The 19,448-nt window shown below is 40.6% G+C and overlaps 2 protein-coding genes across 5 annotated transcripts; one reads left to right on the top strand and one right to left on the bottom strand.

Moving 5' to 3' along the window:
* Nucleotides 1-1,447: 1,447 nt before the first annotated feature.
* LOC110049172 (uncharacterized) lies at nucleotides 1,448-19,159 on the bottom strand. 4 transcript variants are annotated; one of them, XM_089271696.1, is made up of 9 exons: nucleotides 18,979-19,159; nucleotides 18,805-18,870; nucleotides 18,624-18,693; nucleotides 18,288-18,354; nucleotides 18,113-18,174; nucleotides 17,943-18,007; nucleotides 4,923-9,125; nucleotides 4,142-4,223; nucleotides 1,448-3,824 (listed from the first exon to the last, which is right to left on the bottom strand). In XM_089271696.1, exons 7-8 carry the CDS (start codon nucleotides 9,121-9,123, stop codon nucleotides 4,180-4,182), a joined length of 4,245 nt encoding a protein of 1,414 aa, XP_089127822.1. In that variant the 5' UTR covers nucleotides 9,124-9,125; nucleotides 17,943-18,007; nucleotides 18,113-18,174; nucleotides 18,288-18,354; nucleotides 18,624-18,693; nucleotides 18,805-18,870; nucleotides 18,979-19,159; the 3' UTR covers nucleotides 1,448-3,824; nucleotides 4,142-4,179. The 4 variants fall into 4 exon arrangements, with proteins under 4 accessions (XP_089127822.1, XP_089127823.1, XP_089127824.1 ...); XM_089271697.1 differs by lacking the exon at nucleotides 18,979-19,159 and having other exon boundaries at nucleotides 18,805-18,959; XM_089271698.1 differs by lacking the exons at nucleotides 18,624-18,693; nucleotides 18,805-18,870; nucleotides 18,979-19,159 and having other exon boundaries at nucleotides 18,288-18,610.
* On the top strand, nucleotides 15,987-16,550 carry LOC149105913 (uncharacterized). The gene has a single exon (XM_089272399.1). The coding sequence runs from the start codon at nucleotides 15,987-15,989 to the stop codon at nucleotides 16,548-16,550; it is 564 nt and encodes a 187-aa protein (XP_089128525.1).
* Nucleotides 19,160-19,448: the final 289 nt, after the last annotated feature.

Consider the following 19,448-nt stretch of genomic DNA (forward strand, 5'->3'; position numbering starts at 1 on the left):
TAGTCCTAGTAAAAGTTTTGTATTAAGGGGTGAGATGCTGCCTCCAATATTTTACGTCAGTTGCAATCCCAACTTGAATACAACATGATAAGATTTTCCGCTTTAAGGCGACGGGTGTGTTGTAAATTTCACTTAAAATGCTCCGATATTGACATTTTGCGACTATGATTTTCATTTAATGGCAAACTGACAATTTCTTAAAGGAGCTACGTCAGAGTTTGGACATCTTGAAAAGTTTAGCCTAAACTTTTCAAATTCGTCGTTTGTAATCCGTGTTAATCTTCTCCATCCAAATTTCATCCTTGTCCCTTTATGGTTTATTATTATCTCATTGGTATTTTCCCATCTGAGTGAAGTACTATTTTCAGGTTCCTCAATCCAAAAGTAATTTTATACGTGGCCAAAATCAGAACTTAAAAATATCGTGACTGAGCTCCTATGGGGTCGAAAACCTCACCAGCTTACCACTACAGACCAATTTCTTACTCCTTGCTAAGAAATTCGTCCAATTACCATAACAGATACTATTTTGAAAGGGATGTAAAGACGTCTTTTGATATGGTCGGGTCCCCTTCAAAAATTATGCCACTCTCACCTTATCAATAATTTGACGGGAAAGTTAAATTGACGCGAGAATATTCAGCCAATTACTGTCTGTAGTTACTAGGATCGAGTCCACCTCCCTATTGGTATCCCAGGCGACTACGACCAAGTGTGTCACAAACAGTGGAACCTTCTCCTTCTCCCTAACAATACCACATCATTACCACTCCTTTAGTTTGGTCCGAGCAAAAAGCCCTTCGGTCATTTATCATTTACGCTCAAATGGGTGGCTCTCTGATTAGTTGGGGGGGGGGGGGGAGGGTGGTTACACTTAACAACTGAGTAAGTAGCACATGAATTAAACTTTTACACCTTTGCAAAATAAGCTTCTTCGGGCAATTCGCGATATATGTAACCAATTAACCTCAATTTTCCATGCTCTACACTCTTTTAGACCATGGCGGTGAATACAGTTTGCCTAACTCAAGTGGAACTACGCGCCCGAGGGAGTGGTTTCACAGCAAAGTTTTCGACATTTTGTAACATCGTTTTTATGGTCTCTTGCAGTGTCGAACATGGAAAAATGTGGTCTATTTAACAAATCGAATGTGGTTTGGTGTGGTCTAAACTCTTAGCGACAACGATACGCGTCGTCACAGGGGTCAAAATGTTGTGGACTCACGAGGCGGAAAGGCATTGCGTGACACATTGACGCGAGCAGCGTTGTCTGGACTCTTATCGACAACGGCAAATTAGCCAATTAGATTGCGAGATTAGTAGCAATTGTGGTAAAATTGTTTTTTTTTTCGATATCACAAAAATGTCATCGGCGAATTAGAAAGAAAATATGTTTGAAATCGTGCGCGCGTGTAACAATCCTGTTGAATTGCGCACACTCCTAGCCTTTCCTACTGCTACAATCTTTTAATATTATTACTCTTCTTCTGTTCATACACACAATCTAGGAGTGATTATAACTGGCTGTCCGTTTACAACTACAAAGCATTTAACCCTACATGAAGTATTAACTAAGTTCCTAGTTACAAAACTGTGGAAGTGTTTGCTTTGGAAAACCGATCTAGAATACTGCATCAAACGGATGAGTGAATCTTTAAGAGTTTCACGGCTTAGAAATCATGCAAAAACACTGTACTGCACCATGATGGTCTGTGAATGGCGCACCTGAATTATAAAATCGATGTAAGCGTTCCATGATCTCTCCGATGATAATGATTTGAGGAAGTCCCACAAACATGTCCACGTTTATGCTTATTAATCTTTTGACAGCAACATCCATACAAAACTAAATCAACTATATTCTGAAAATCGCCAACTGAATACTGCATTAATTGTACAAAATTACCCAAACGGATTTCGAAGTTCATCGGCGACTTACCGCAGTTGAGATTGACGCTTACATATTTTTAGTTTTCAAATCAGTCTATGATGCTTTCAGCACAGTTCTTAATCATTTTGTGTCCTCGATGCGGTTTTGTGTTCAAGAAGGCTTGGAAATTCAGAAGTGGTTCTGGACTTGGTAAAGGCCAGGATGTGAGGCTGGGTTTACTGTGATTGTCTTGTGATATCTTTGCTAGATTAAACGAGTACAAGTCTTCTTTGCTTCCTGTCCGGTTCATGGATGCTACAACAGTTACCCCAATGAACGAGATAGCACAGTACATTACGCCAGTGAATAGCATGGCCACCTCTAAAGTTGATGTGCCGTTAGGATTTCCAAGCATTGATTGTCCAGAAGATTACAGCTTCAGCGAATTCACTGATCAAGCTTGAATGTCTTAAATTCAACTCAGTTGTGATAATAGGGAGTTTAAGAAAACCACGACCGCAACGGCAACAGGAACTTCGCTAAACAAAAGGTTTAATAAGCAATTCAGTGGCTTTGCACGTGCGTTATAATTCATGGCACATTTCTTTGTCGTCCTCTGCAAAGCAACAACGTGAAATGACCAAATTCTGCGTTGTATGAATAACGCGAACCACGACGGATAATGTCTAAAATTTAGATTTCGAATTTTATGCTGTGTTCCATATTCAGTTTCGAGACAGTTTCGACAATGAGAAACAAACAAAATTACTTTAAAGTCTCGCGAGACTCGAACGTAAAATACAAAGTCATTTTTTAATCGACGTTGTCCTTGGCGTCGCCGTCTTAGTTACTTAAACTCCCCAAGACTTGAATTAAACGCTTTAAACTACGTAAACAATTTTTTAAAACATAAACCATGCACAGACAGTCCTTGTCATATTCAGTTCGAGTTCATCTAGTATAACTGTAGTAAAACGATCCTATTCTACTGTGTATAATATTTCTTATTATTATATGGAGGAGAGTGTTTTACTGGGAACTAAACCACTCGTAGATTCCATACGCCACTTCATCCGGGACCTGAGTGGCGTATTTTCCGTATGTCACCTTTGTGAGTGTCGTATCGTTCAATGAAGTCACGATTCCCGCCTTTTGCTTTTGTTGAATTGGTTTCTCCACATAATAAAAAGAACATTACACGTTGGCGTGGCAAGAACAATATCTCACGAGTGAGCGAAGCGAACGAGTGAGATATTGTTCTTGCCACTCGAACATAAAATTCATATCTTCTCGTCACCGTGTAATATCCTCTATCTAATCTAGGCTAGCAGGAAGTAGTACGATCCAGTTTTACTTGAGTAAATATGTCGCACAATGTGGGTGCCTTATAAAAACTTCCATTTTCATTTTCAATTCATACTTGTGCCAATTAACATAAAATTTCTCATACTATGTAATCTAACCAGCAAAATGTTTAACCAAAAAATATGACACAATGGCAGTATATTACTGTGAAAATAATAGCGGTATTTGAAACAGCTCACACTGTCGCTATTGTTTTTCGAGCCTTTGGTTCGTTTCCAGCGGTTTAAGGCAATCGCCATGAAAGTGCTACTTTTCGGGAGAAAAAATCATTAACAAAATGTCTCCTTATTATTTTCACACATTTTAAAAAAAATTCCTACTAAAGGCAAAAACCATGGGAGTATTGATTTTTGGCATGAAAAATCGTTAAAAAAATGTGTCCTTAATTTTTAACATAAATTTTTTAAAAAAATTCATTCCTAGTTTTTGGTAAACTTGAATAGACTACCATTTCTAATATGATATCTTGTAAATCTCGAATAAACACGATTCTCAATATATACCAGGACATAAAAATCGCCATCTTAATGTTTTGTTATTATCCGGCTCACTGCCACTAGCATCTTGCTTCTTTTTGCTGGTTTCCATCCTAAAACAACACAGAAAGGCAAAACAATTCTATAAGGAAAATAACACAGAGAATACAGCATGATTTTTCATTTGTTATTAAACAACGATTCAGCTTACTAAGTCACTAAGTCAATAGAAATTTTTCTTGACTTGTCTTGAAGCTTACATTTTTTCTTGCTATTCCTTCTAGAACTGTTGTTTGCTTGGAAAATGAAATGTTCGCAGAAACTGAACCTCGACTAATGTCAATAGCGGGTTATTGTTTCGTTAGTCAGTAATTATTATTACTATTATTGTCATCATTCTTCGCAGTGAAAAGAAACAAAAATCACATACCACTGTAAATGTGCATGACAAGAAGACTTTTTTGTTCCTTAGCCATTGTGTGGTCCCTTCTGTGCTTCAACGGATTCCGCTTCTGCAAAGGTAAATAACATTTAAGTGAGCTGGCAGACTTGGACGTTTTCTGTGATTCAGCAAGTATTACGAAACTTGAAAGATGTCTTACAACACTATGACAACAAAAGCAAGACTCATCACCACCATTTTACTCTTGATTTCAAAATAGCCAGCTCAGATTTTGACTTTGGTGGGGCAATACAGCAAGCATATTCTCCGACCACATACTCTACTTTACTTTATGAATACATCAAAATTATTAAAAAGTAAAAGTCACTAAATTCAAGAACGTTTGACTTTGTTAAGGAGGAAAAAAATAACTGCGTGTCTGGTAAAATATTCTATCTGTACATAAAGTACACTCTGGGTTCCTGGTACACTTAAAACGAATATCGAGATCTGCTTCTAAAACTACTGTAGCGGCCAAGTTTTTTGAAAGGTGTGAGTACACACAAAAAACAACCTAGAAAAAAAGCATTAGCTTTACTTACAAAAACATCGACACCTACAATAAATCTATCACCGTTGTCAAACAGTCGTAACAAGAACTAAAATTTAAAATAAGCGCCAACTTGAAACTAACATAAGCTGTCCTGTCCATCAACGAAGGTGGGTTGCTCATCTAGAAAACTGTATAGCTAAGTTTCAAGCGAAAGAGATTTGCATCTATTACCAAATGCGTTAAAAATGTTAAAGATTTCAAAATGTATTTACTTACCGTGCTCTATTTCTTTAAAGTCCAGGGTGACGTCATCACCAATGAGTTGAAACGGAGCCCAGTACTTTACGGCACGAAACTTTTCTGTCTCCCGGAGGTACTTCATGGCCAGACTAAGGGATACACTAGCGCTTTTTCCATCCCTCAGGTGTTGATAGAACTTCTTCATGAACTCCAGAGTAGCCTCGTCATCAACTGCCCAGAGTGTCACCAGAACAGAACGAGCACCAGCTCCCAGAAATGCTCGAGCAATACCGACCACGCCCTCAGCTTTAACATCTCCTTGACCACTATGACAGCAACTGAGCACAACAAGCCTTGCTCGCAGCTGAACGGCTCGCACGTCTGCAATTTTCAAAATATAGTCGTCTTCTTGAGGATATTTGCTTTTCCGCGCCGGGTTTGGAGCCAGATAAATTTGGCCACTTCCAGATTGACCGTGTGCGGCGATGTGTACTAAGGCAACCGAACTGATTCGTCTCAGGACCTCATCTTTACTTGCTGCCTCTCCTGTAAGTGGAGCGGTGTTAAGAATCTCACCTATCATTCTTACCTCCTCTCTGGCATATGGCAACTGCATCCATTTGGGTTCACCAGTCATGTAAGTGATTTCTTTCAGACATGGATCTCCTACAAGCAACGCCCCGCTCTTGGAATGGTAGTCTTCCGGAGCATCCGCGATCAGCTTTAAACTTGACAGCGAGGGGATGACTCGGATCCTGAAAGAGTCGCTGAGGTATCTTGACGTATGATCCAGAAACGCAGCAAAAGGAGCCAAGCATAGCACACCATCCGGGACAATGATAATTTCATCGCTTCGCCGTAGCAATTTTGCAACGGGACAAAAAATACTACAATGTAAAAGGCGCAAGGAAATTTTGTTCCCCTTTGATAGCTGTACTGATATGTCAGATTCGTTTTCGCGCGTCAATTCTTCTGCTAGCTTTCTCGACGTGCGATCCTTAATTCTCACACAACGGCCAACGTTATCTTTGAATGCGTTTGTCATTACTCTTTCTAAGTAGTCACGACCTCCCACGCCATTTTGTCTGAATTGAACACCATTTCCTTGGGAGAGGACCCATAAATTGATCTTCTTATCCTCCAGTGCTACATACACTATTTGAATGGGCACATTGACTACTCTGCTGGAGATAATTTCTTTCAAATCAAAAGATCCAGACGGAAGCAGTTTAATGCCATACTGTAATTCCATTAGATCTGTTAGGGCTTGTCCTCGGCCTTGCTCAGCAGCGCTCAAAGCCTCGTCAGTCTTTGAAAGCTTCACTAAGGTTGTCCACAGAGCGGTATAGGCATTTTGATGATAATCGCGGAAGTTTACTTTCCACACATCTTCGTCTCGAAGAAGAGACCTGACGCCATCATACGCTCTGACACTGGATTGATAAAACCCCAGAGCACAGTTCCAGCAACCCGACAATTCATGATCGTAACCAAGCAAAAGACAGGCGCATCCTTCCTTACACCTGTCCCCAGTTTCTTTGGCAATATCAAGATGCTGCTGGTGATATTCTTTGGCTGCTTTCAAGTCACCCTGGAGCTGATAAAAGGTTCCGAGTCTACAATATAGAGCACTTTTGGCAGCCTTGCTCCCAGACTCTTCTGCAACCTTCAGGCCTTGCAAATAATAACCAAAGCCTCCTTTTAAATCACCAAGATCTCTGCGAATGTCGCCAAGACCGACATAGCTTGAACCCTCTCCTTCTCTGTCCCCTACCTCTTTTGCGATGCTAAGAGATTGTGCTTGGTATTCTGTGGCCTCTCTGAAATAACGGAGATGGCAATAAACATGACCAAGTTCACCACAGGCACGTCCCTCTTCAGCCCTGTCCCCCACTTCTTTGGCAATGCTAAGACGTTGCTTGTGGTTCTCCAAGGCTTGTTTTAAATCGCCGAGACTGTCACAAGCGTTGCCAAGATTTCCATAGGCACGTCCCTCTCCAGCCCTGTCCCCCACTTCTTTGGCAATGCTAAGATGTTGCTTGTGGTACTCCAAGGCTTGTTTGAAATCGCCGAGACCTTGACAAGCGTTGCCAAGATTGCAATAGGCACCTCCCTCTCCAGCCCTGTCCCCCACTTCTTTGGCAATGCTAAGATGTTGCTTGTGGTACTCCAAGGCTTGTTTGAAATCGCCGAGACCTCCACAAGCGTTGCCAAGATTTCCATAGGCACGTCCCTCTCCAGCCCTGTCCCCCACTTCTTTGGCAATGCTAAGATGTTGCTTGTGGTACTCCAAGGCTTGTTTGAAATCGCCGAGACTGTCACAAGCGTTGCCAAGATTTCCATAGGCACCTCCCTCTCCAGCCCTGTCCCCCACTTCTTTGGCAATGCTAAGATGTTGCTTGTGGTACTCCAAGGTTTGTTTGAAATCGCCGAGACCTCCACAAGCGTTGCCAAGATTACAATAGGCACGTCCCTCTCCAGCCCTGTTCCCCACTTCTTTGGCAATGCTAAGATGTTGCTTGTGGTACTCCAAGGCTTGTTTGAAATCGCCGAGACCTTGACAAGCGTTGCCAAGATTGCAATAGGCACCTCCCTCTCCAGCCCTGTCCCCCACTTCTTTGGCAATGCTAAGATGTTGCTTGTGGTACTCCAAGGCTTGTTTGAAATCGCCGAGACCTTGACAAGCGTTGCCAAGATTTCCATAGGCACCTCCCTCTCCAGCCCTGTCCCCCACTTCTTTGGCAATGCTAAGATGTTGCTTGTGGTACTCCAAGGCTTGTTTGAAATCGCCGAGACCTCCACAAGCGTTGCCAAGATTACAATAGGCACGTCCCTCTCCAGCCCTGTCCCCCACTTCTTTGGCAATGCTAAGATGTTGCTTGTGGTACTCCAAGGCTTGTTTGAAATCGCCGAGACCTTGACAAGCGTTGCCAAGATTGCAATAGGCACCTCCCTCTCCAGCCCTGTCCCCCACTTCTTTGGCAATGCTAAGATGTTGCTTGTGGTACTCCAAGGTTTGTTTGAAATCGCCGAGACCTCCACAAGCGTTGCCAAGATTACAATAGGCACGTCCCTCTCCAGCCCTGTTCCCCACTTCTTTGGCAATGCTAAGATGTTGCTTGTGGTACTCCAAGGCTTGTTTGAAATCGCCGAGACCTTGACAAGCGTTGCCAAGATTGCAATAGGCACCTCCCTCTCCAGCCCTGTCCCCCACTTCTTTGGCAATGCTAAGATGTTGCTTGTGGTACTCCAAGGCTTGTTTGAAATGGCCGAGACCTTGACAAGCGTTGCCAAGACCTCCATAGGCACGTCCCTCTCCAGCCCTGTCCCCCACTTCTTTGGCAATGCTAAGATGTTGCTTGTGGTACTCCAAGGCTTGTTTGAAATCGCCGAGACCTCCACAAGCGTTGCCAAGATTTCCATAGGCACGTCCCTCTCCAGCCCTGTCCCCCACTTCTTTGGCAATGCTAAGATGTTGCTTGTGGTACTCCAAGGCTTGTTTGAAATGGCCGAGACCTTGACAAGCGTTGCCAAGACCTCCATAGGCACGTCCCTCTCCAGCCCTGTCCCCCACTTCTTTGGCAATGCTAAGATGTTGCTTGTGGTACTCCAAGGCTTGTTTGAAATCGCCGAGACCTCCACAAGCGTTGCCAAGATTTCCATAGGCACGTCCCTCTCCAGCCCTGTCCCCCACTTCTTTGGCAATGCTAAGATCTTGCTTGTGGTACTCCAAGGCTTGTTTGAAATCGCCGAGACCTCCACAAGCGTTGCCAAGATTTCCATAGGCACGTCCCTCTCCAGCCCTGTCCGCCACTTCTTTGGCAATGCTAAGATGTTGCTTGTGGTACTCCAAGGCTTGTTTGAAATCGCCGAGACCTCCACAAGCGTTGCCAAGATTTCCATAGGCACGTCCCTCTCCAGCCCTGTCCCCCACTTCTTTGGCAATGCTAAGATGTTGCTTGTGGTACTCCAAGGCTTGTTTGAAATCGCCGAGACTGTCACAAGCGTTGCCAAGATTTCCATAGGCACGTCCCTCTCCAGCCCTGTCCGCCACTTCTTTGGCAATGCTAAGATCTTGCTTGTGGTACTCCAAGGCTTGTTTGAAATCGCCGAGACCTTGACAAGCGTTGCCAAGATTTCCATAGGCACGTCCCTCTCCAGCCCTGTCCCCCACTTCTTTGGCTTTGGTTAGTTGTTGCTGTAGCCGTTGTATTATTTCTGATTTTTTTTGTTCCATTTCTGTGTAATTTACAGTGAATAAATTTAATTAATGTTTATGTACTTATCTTATAAGGAGATTTCGTTGTGGAATCACCACTCACGTTTTGGAACGTGATATGGCGTAGCAACCTTGCAGTATAAGAACTTAACATGCTACGATTCTTTCAGCTTTACATTGTCAAAGGCTTGCAGCTCTGCACATACAGCTTAAGGACCATAAAGCGCGTCATTGTATTCTTGCAATATTACAACAGCACACCCTTCACTTTTGTCCCCTGACCACTCCTCGCACGCACGCTTGCTTTTTTGATCATCATAACTGACCGAGAGCCTGGAACAGGCAAGGTAGATGAATAAACGTTAATTACTCACAGGAAAGTTAAGACTGCAAGGATTATGCAGTGGCTATAGCACTCAATAAATCATGAGAAGGGAATGGATGAGAGACCGCGGTCGATCTAATAATTGGACACATGACTCTTATAGTAGTTCTCATCGACTTAGAATCAATGGGCAATATCATCGATTAGATGAAAAGGAAGAATCAAAGCGAAAGAGAAGACAACCCAGAGGTTATATTCTAATGGCATCGAAACCACTGAACATCCTTGCCAAACTTAAAGCACCATAAACGTTGCCGTGAAAAAGGTTACATCGAATTCATTGTCCTCCGCAATGAAGGTAGGCCAATAACGGGCGAGCAGGAAAGCGGCCATGGAGTAGAAGGTTCCAAGACTGAGACCTCATATCAATGCTGTAAGTACTCGAAACGAGTTTTGAATTGCCGGGCTAATTGACTGATTATGACGTTAAGATTCAAACTAGCCTCAATATTTGTACATGCTAAGAAAGCTTGCGGGGTTGTGTGCTAAAAACGTAATAAATAAAGTAGTAGAATACGGAGTCTCCCTATCAGTAAAAATAGACAATAGTTTACCATTTGTGTCGCAAAAGTTTGGAGTCTACTTCAACGAAAATAATATCGAACGCAAAAGGTCAATTCCATTGTGTCCACAAGCCAACGGAGAGAGATAGAAATGTAGAATAGGAGCTGATTGAAAGCCATGCTGAATAGCCCACTGAAAGAAGTCGTTATAGAGAAATGAACTGCACACATTTGTTATAGAAGCACAAGGATATGAATCCTGCTAAGTTGTTATTTGGAAGAAAGATTCTTTCAAAGGCCCAACACGTGAATATGGGTGCAGCCTGTAATCACACTGAGTTTCTGAACTGGGATCGTGAAAGAAAGCAAATGGGCAAAAATATATGCCTACAGTCTGAGAACTGTTTAGAATCAAACATCAGAGACGAAGACGGGGTTCTTTTCCACGAACCAAACATAGATAAGATTCGACTGTCATTTGAATTGACTTTATATGAAGTCGGCAACAAGCTTAGATGTACAGTGAAAATTGTCCTGCTGCGGTACACAACAAGAGAAATTCTAGTCATCACAGGAATAAATCAAAAGAGACAGGGAGGCAGCGTGGCCGAGCGGTTAGGGCGCCGGACTTGAAATCCCGAGGTCCCGGGTTCTTAAGTCCCGCTCTGACCACTTAGCTGGAGTCTATTATGTTTACTTGAAATATTTCTTTCTTTCAGTTTAAGTGGCATGCCTGTGAACTAGCTAGGTATAACTAAGCGCATCGACCACTATAAACATTCAGCATTGTAACAAAGGCCAATAACACTTAAGAGATATAACCACGATAAACGGAAGCTAGTCATCATTAAGCGTTGAGATCCGGGTGAGAACGTTAACTAGCCCTGAAAATGTGAAAGACTGAATTTGTACGGAACTAGCTTGTTTACAGGTAGCTGACATTTCCATTTTAGTATGATGCTCAAGAATGGCCGTAAGCGCGACGTCACTACCCTCATAATCGTCAAATTTCTCATTGAAACGGTTTTGGTTTGATGTTTATCCATTTTCTCTCCAAATTGGAGAAATATCGATCAGATTTCGTTTGAATTGTAACTCTTTCAAGCCGGTCAGTAACAAAAACTTCCTCAGAGTTGATCTATTTCACCGGATTATTTAAAATACGACATTTTAACACATTAAGTTGGTCAAACTTCGAACTTTCATTTTCTAGATTTCGACATCCGACTTCCGCTTTTTCGAAAATGCGAAGTTCAAAATATGAACTATTGATTTCATTTTTGAGTGGCAGTTTTTGGTATTCCGACCAGGATGCTCTTTAAATTTTAAATACAATTTGTTTCCATATGTTTTTCGCAACGGAACACCATACATGTCACTCGATACGCTTCGAATGGATTTTTCTTACCGTCTGCAAGAATAAATTGAACTACAGTCTATATACATAGATAGCGCATCATTTTTCCGTCATGAAAGGATACAACTGATTGCCTGATAGACTAATCGATTGATTGACTGACTGACTGGCTGACTGACTGATTGATTGACTTCTTTTGATTGACTTCTTTTGAATGATTACATAAACAACACATCCAAGACTGTGCGATGCAGTCAAAACATATTAAGATTAGAAAATCACAGTCCACATGTTTTGTTTCCCTTTCACCTCCAGAGTGATTTGTTAATGATGTGGATCCGGCGTTTTAATTCTTTCCTTGTCCACGTCAAGGCTGACGTCACGTTAAAGGCTCTCAAACTTTTCATGTTTCAATTTCAAGCATTAGATAGACAATTTATATGTGGTCTGCCTTTCTGGGTAAAATTTGTTTCGTGCTCTTCCTGTATCATGGCTGAACGAACTACAATGTGTTTCAGCAAAAAAAAACTTTTCGAAATTGGTGGTTGTGAACTGTAAGCTGATATAAATTGCAAAATCCAATCAGTAAAATCTGAGTTTCTTCATCTAAAACGTTTTCGTTCTCTTTGTTAGTATTCCTTTTAGGCCAACTGTTATTTAATACGTCGTCGGCATTGTCAACATTGAGTTTTTTCATTTCGGTTTCCTCCAGCCACCAGTGATTTCCACTTTCACCGATTTGTTGTGATAGCGCTTTATTCAACTTCCTTTGGTGATCGAAACTATTTTAGAAAACTATTAAAAATACCACAGTTAACATGTTTTTGTGAAAAGCAAGCGTCGAACTTTCATTTTCTAGGGCTGGATATCCGGTCGCCACTGTTTGAAAACTTAAAGTTTGAAATGACGTATTTCACTCACGTTCGGTCGTTGTTTTTGGTATTCCGGCCATAATGTTTTTACAGTTTAACTCCAATTTGTTTCCATATTTGTGGACAGAACGCCATAGATATGTCACAAACTAGTTTAGGTTTTTTTAATGGATTTCTCTTGAAGTCTGTTACCCATTCTTTATACGTCAGTATATAGCACATCACTTTTTCACCAGGACTATTAAAGAGATACAATCAAATCTTTGATGTTTAATTTAGCCTTGAAATCAGCTATTCATAACATTTTCTTTCGCGCGCGGTTGGCTTGATTCAGAATCGAATCGTGTGGCGAAAATCGTCAAACCGATAGTCCTATTATTTTGTTTACTGTATTGCTCCAAAAATCTGTTTTCGCTTGAATAACAAGGTCGAAATAATGTCCCTTAATATACAAAAAGTCTTTGGAAATCTAAGAAATGCTATGAATTTAGTGTAAGTCATATCATGTCAAGACTTAGTAAGTTTTGATGCTATACAGGCGTCTTAAAAGAGTTACAACTCAACGGAAATTTAATTGAATTTTTGTCAAACTTGAGACGCGGTAAATTGGAACATTACAAGAGGAATTACCCCTTGTATAGCACCATGGAAGAAAGGAGTTCATGTCACGAACCGTGACGGAAAGAAGCCAACATCAACGGAAACCTAGCAGACCCATTCTTCTTTCCTCCAAACAGCACACAGTAACTTTTGAACGAAGGAAGACCAACAGAAGACATCCATGGTCGCCATGGAGATGAAAAGGTACAACATTAGCCTTCTCGGGATTGCAGAGACAAGATGGATTCAATCAGTTACATTCCGCCTCGCCACAGGAGACGATACTTTACTCTGGACATACACACGATAGGCCGCTGCATACGACAGGTGGAGCGCTCTCATAGGTTTAGAGCCAGTTAGCTTTAGGTCAAGAGCAGCCACATTCAGAATCAAAACAAGCAAGGATACTCACAAGATTTACCGTGTGTGATACACCAACTAATGATGATTGTGAGGCGGTAAAAGACCAGTTTTATGAAAGACTCAAAAAAGTGCTTGGCAAGAACCGACCGCAAAGAGAACTGACCATCCCTGAATGGGACACGTTATGAATACCAAGATTGGAAGCTGGCACATCGGTTGTGAGGAAGTGAAGGGCCGGCACACATGGTTTAGGTGACCTGAGCAATAATGGAAAGGGATTTGCCGACATGTGCAGAGCACGAGCTCGTAACTGGAGTTTCCGTTTTTCCAAACAAAAGAGTGGATAAGGCCACGGTGGGTCTCGACTAACCATACAATTGAAAACCAGATGCACCACCTGTGCATATCAAGAAAAATTAGAAAGAATCTAGTAGATGTTTGAGTCGTGAGGGGAACAGATGTAAAAAGATTGCTGCAGTACATGGCAAGTCCTCTAATGGAACCCGCGGGGTAACAGAAGGAGAGGCAGACCGTTCAGCAGCTGGAGGAGAAATACAGAACGCATTGTCGCGTCTAAACATTTTTAACATGAAACAAGATAATGATCAGTTTTTAATTGTGACAAGAGAGTTGATGACCTGAGAAATCGCAAATCTCAAAATATGCTAATTCTGAAACGCCAAGTTGAATTGATATTACAATCAGCATAGAGACAAATGTTTGCCTGTCTAGGATATATCAAAAGAACAACTTTCCATGACAAACAATTTAGAATGTAGAATTTAGAATTTTAATGATGTCGCTGTTGAAAATTTCCAATTATCTTAACTCCTCAGTTTTCAGTACATACGTACTTTGAGCTTCGACAGTTCGACATCCTCAGAATTGATCTATTTCACCGGAGAATTTAAAATACGAAATTTTAACACGATACTTTCTAAACTTTCATTTTCTAGATTTCGACTTCCGATTTCCGCTTTATCGAAAACGCGAAGTTTAAAATATGAACTATTACATTCTACTTTTGAGTAGCAGTTTTTGGTATTCCCACCATGATGCTCTTTCAATTTTAAACACAATTTGTTTCCATAATTTTTCGCAACGGAACACCATACATATCACTTGATACGCTTCGAGTGGATTTCATTTACCGTCTGCAAACATAAATTGAACCACGCTTTTTGTATAAATGGATAGCACATCAGTTTTTCATCTTGAAAACATACAATTGATTGATTGATTGATTGATTGACAGATTGATGGATGTCTAATTTAGAAATCGGCTATTCATAAAGTTTTCTTTTGGGTTCGGTTGGTTTGATAACAAAATTAAATCGTGTTTAACCGTATTTTTAGATTCAATTGCTGAGTTAATAACATCGGATAGACTTCACACTAGTGTGGCCATATTACACACTCATACCACAGAGCGTAGCAAAACGCATTCAGATCTGAACTTGCAAATTTATCGTTATTGGTTTCTTTTGAATGATTAAATAAACAAACACATTCAAGACTGCACGCTGCAGTCAAAACATATTAAGTTTGAGAAAATCACAATCCAAATGTTTTTCTTTTCTCTTTCCTTGTTCACGTCAAACGGTTAAGTCCATCACGTTAAAGGCTAGTAACTTTCCAGATCTCAAACCGGTTCCAAATTGCCATGTGCCATGTTTCAATTTCAAGAAAGAGATAAACAAATTATATGTGATCTGCCTTTCTTGGTAAATTTTCTTTGCGCTCTTACCGTGTCATCGCTGAACGAACAGCAAAGTGTTCAGCAAAAAAAAAAAAAAGAATCTTTAACACAGAATGAGAGTTTCTTCATATAAAGCTTTTTCGTTCACTTTGTTAGTATTCCTTTTCGGTCAAGTGCTATTTAGAAAGAACTTCCTCGGCATTGTCCACATTACGTTTTCTGATTTCGGTTTCCTCCAGCTGTCTCCACTGTTTCAACTTTCACCGATCTGTTGTGATAGCGCTTTAGTTAACTTCTTTTGATGAATCTATTTCAGAGAACTTTCAAAAATACCACATATAACATGCTCTTGTGACAAGCAAGCGTTGAACTTTCATTTTCTAGATATCGATATCCGGTCGGGACTGTACTTCACTCATGTTCGGTCGTTGTATTTGGTATTCCGGCCATGATGATGTTTTTACATTTTTAAATCCAGTTTGTTCTCATATTTGTGGATTTCTATTAAAGTCTGTAAGCCATTCTTTACACACATCTTCAGCATAGATAACACATCGATCATTTTTTCATCAGTGCAAATCAAAAGATACAGTCAATTGGTTGATGTTTAGTTTAGCCTTGAAATCGGCTATACATAAAATTTTCTTTTGCGCGCGGTAATTTTGATTCAGAATCGAATCGCGTGGCGAAAATCGTCCAGCCGATAGTCGTGTTATTTTGTTTACTGTATTGCTCCAAAAATCTGTTTTCGCTTGAATAACGAGGTCGAAATAGTGCCGTTTAATATACAAAAACTCAATGGAAAACAACGAAATGCTATGAATTTAGTATAAATCATATCATGTGAAGACTTCATAAGTTTTGATGCTGTACAGGCGTGCTTTAAGAGTTACAACTCAGCGGAAATTTAATTGAATTTTTGTCAAAATTTGAGGCGCTGTAAATTGGAACATGACAAGAGGAATTACCTCTGGTAGATCACCATGGAGGAAAGGAGTTCATGTCATGAATGCATGACGCCAGGTAGGGAAAGCCAACATCAACAGAAACCTAGCAGACCGATTCTTCTTTCTCCAAAACAGCACACAGTGACTTTGCAACGATGTACGAAAAAGGGAAGACATCCATGGTCGACGCAGAGATGAAAAGGTACAACATTAGCCTACTTGGGATCACAGAGACAAGATATATTAAATCAGGTACATTCCGTCTCGCAACAGGGGAGACGAGACTTAACTCTGGACATGCACACGAAAGGGTGCTGTACACGACAGGCCGGAGTGCTCTCATAGACAGAGAGCCAGTTAGCTCTAGGTTAATAACTGCCACATTCAGAACCACAACAAGCAAGGATACTCACCAGATTTATGATGTTTATGCACCTACTAATGATGCTAGCGAGGAGGTAAAAGATCAATTTTATGAAAGGCTCAAAAACGTGCTTGGCAAGAACCGACCACAAAGAGAACAAACCATCTCAATGAGAGAAATGATTACCAAGATCGAAAGCTGCAATACTGGTTATAAAGAAGTGATATGCACACATGGTTTCGGTGAAATGAACAATAATGGAAAGAGATTTGCAGATATATGTGCAGAGCACAAGCTTGTAATAGGTGGAGCAGTTTTCCACACAAAAGATTGCATAAAGTCGCTTGGGTCTTGAACAACCATACAACTTAAAACAAGGTTGACCACCTGTGCATATCAAGAAAGTTAAGAAGGACTTACTAGATGTCAGAGAGCAGATGTTAGGTCAGACCTCTTAGTTGCTTACTTGCGGCTCAAACAGTTAAAAAGACCGGTTAGACTCTTAGCAAATAGAATGAATAATGACATCAACCCTAAGTCATGCCTATATAGCTGAGCAATTTTCCATCACAATCAGGAATAAATACCAAGTCTTCCAAGATATGAAGGACCCTGCAGGCCAAATATGCGAGAGTTGGGGAAAACTAAAGACGTTGTGGATGAACACAAGTGAAGGAGTACTGGGTCGAAAGAAGCAACAAAACAAAGCATGGATATCGAATCATACAATCTCTAAGATCAGTCAGAAGCGATCAGAGAAGAAGAACCTGACCAAAGCACGCACAAGATGGCAAAAAGAAACAACTCACGCCGAGTACACAAAAACAAAACAGATGTCAAGAGAAGATGCGACATCCTTCAAGTACTTAGGTAGTGCCATAAAGATCACTGGTGGAACGGACTAGGACGTTCTGTCAAGAATTGGGAAAGTGCGTAGCGCATTAAATATCTTAGGGGGAACTGGAGATCCGGACAGATAACAACAGCAACAAAAATGAGATTATTTAATTCTAATCCAAAGACTATTTTGCTCTATCACTCTGAAGCATGGAGAATGACTGAGAAGATAGTGTTAAAACTGTCTGCACAGAATCCTCTGTATTTTCTGGACTTCTACTGTCAGTAACTTTAACCTGTGAGAGATCACAGGGCAAAGAGCTGCTGTGAAACAACAGATCATGAAGAGGAAATGGTCGTGGATAGGCCATACATTTAGCGGACCTAGTGAGTGCAGTGCCGTACAAGTCCTCTGAGGGAACCCAAAGGGTAAGAGAGGGAGAGGTAGACCGCGTAACAGCTGTAGAAGGGAATACAGAACGCACTTTCCTGTTGAAGTTATGGCGGCTTCTCCTTGACGCAGATGGAGTGCTTGGCCAGAGACAGAGGGGATTAGAGAAGTTTGTCAGTGGGCTATGCTCCGAAATGGAGCAGACAAGCTTCAGATCAGATCAGATATCACCATTGAAACCTATCAGGAAATGTCAAAACTTAAGAAGTTACGGCACGATCGTAAAATCGTAAAATGTCGAAATCAAAATCGTAAAATGTCGAAATCGAAAGCGTAAAATGTCGGAAAATTCCAACACGAAGTCAAGACGACAGCTAGACGCTTGTGTAAATGAGGCGCGGAAAAAAATCATAGTTTCATAAAATATAGATTATCGCTATTTTCTTCCACTCGTTTGGTATTCATGGCACATCATTATTACCACCAGTTTCGTTAAACCTCAATTCAAATATGACTTACTGTTGTGGAGTTTGTCCTCTGAGTCGTTGCTTGGAAGTATCTCTTCTGCGTCAACAGCTGATAAGCTAAAACAAAACAGAGCGCGTTTAAGAAAAGACTTATTCACTTCTACTCGTTAACATTGGTGCATAATTGTTAATATTGTAAATCTAACAACATGAATGACTTACTGAAATAGAGATTTCTTTGTTAACCCGAATTTCCTTCTTCCTCGTCAGGAGAAGTCTGCACGCTGTACAAAATAAGAAGTGTTTACTTAGAAAAGAACTGTTCTCTATGATGCATTTCACTTTGGCGTAAATGGATATTGCTAACATTGAAAAACTCAAGACAAACACAACTTACTGCAATGGAGTTTTTTCCGCTGACTTGAAAGTCACTCTTCTTGGCACCAAGAAAGTTCTGAGATGAGCTAAACAGAATGAAAAGCTTATCAGGAGGGAGTGACTGAATTCCACTCCTAAGGTACTGGTGTACATTACTATTGTTAATATTGTAAAATCTGATAAAAAAGAAAACATAATTTACTACGATGGAGTATTTCCATTGACTGACTTGAAAGTCGCTTTTCTCGGCGACAACAAAGCTCTACGATAAGCGAAACAAAATACATAGAGCATTTCAGTAAAGAGTTATTCACTACTGGTGTGCATTTAAAATTTGAAGAAAAACATGACTTACTGCAACGGAGTTTTTCGTTGACTTGAACTGAGTCCCTCGTCTGCGACAAGAATGGTCTATCTGTGATAAACTGAACAAAATACCAAACATTTAAGAAAAGAACTGTTCCCCTCTCTCAGTTCAGCATTATTGTACACAAATACTGTTAACATTGTAAAATCTGATGAATAAATTGACTTACTGCAACGGAGCTTTATCACTGACTTGAAAGTCCTTCGTCTACGACAAGAAATTGATCTGTGAAAAGCTATACAAAACAAACAACGTTACAGAAAAGCTATTTGCTTCGATTCGTTCAGCATTGGTAAATATTAACATTGCAAACATTGAAAATCTGATGAGAAATATTACTTACTGCGATGAAGTTTACCTTCGTGGACTTGGTTTTTTGATGTCTCTCTTCTGAAAACTGATCGATGCTCAGCCTTTACGACCAAGTGGAATTTAGAAGTTTGTCAGCTTTTGATCTCAATTTATAGGTTGACCAATTCAGATTTCCGTTTATAGCATTTGTCGGTTTTTGCAGATTTATCTTTTTGTCACAAAATGTGGATTTTGGATTTCAGTTTTGTGATTTCAGTTTTGGACTCCAAATTTGGTGTTCCGGTGTTTTTACATTTTGGTGTCGGTATTTCAGTTTTGGATTTCAGTTTTTGCATGTTTTCAATCAAGTACGCATGTGAACTTATCTAGACCTAGTCTCGCTCGGTCAAAGTGTAGGATTCGAAGATAACTCACTCTATTTCTAATTTTGCTCAAGAATTTTATTGTAAACAGAAACAGTGCCAGAAACAGTACATTTGTATCGCAAACAGTACATTTGTG

The sequence above is a fragment of the Orbicella faveolata genome, unplaced genomic scaffold (assembly GCF_042242905.1).
Source record: "Orbicella faveolata isolate gen_17 unplaced genomic scaffold, um_ofav_v1 contig_34, whole genome shotgun sequence".
Classification (NCBI taxonomy): Eukaryota; Metazoa; Cnidaria; class Anthozoa; order Scleractinia; family Merulinidae; genus Orbicella; species Orbicella faveolata.

Excerpts from the sequence above, each read along its gene's own strand:
- LOC110049172 (XM_089271696.1), bottom strand. The coding sequence starts at position 9,123 with ATGGAACAAAAAAAATCAGAAATAATACAACGGCTACAGCAACAACTA. Across the intron at positions 4,224-4,922 it reads CTTTAAAGAAATAGAGCACG|AAGCGGAATCCGTTGAAGCA; the intron begins GTAAGTAAATAC and ends TTACCTTTGCAG.
- LOC149105913 (XM_089272399.1), top strand. The coding sequence starts at position 15,987 with ATGTACGAAAAAGGGAAGACATCCATGGTCGACGCAGAGATGAAAAGG.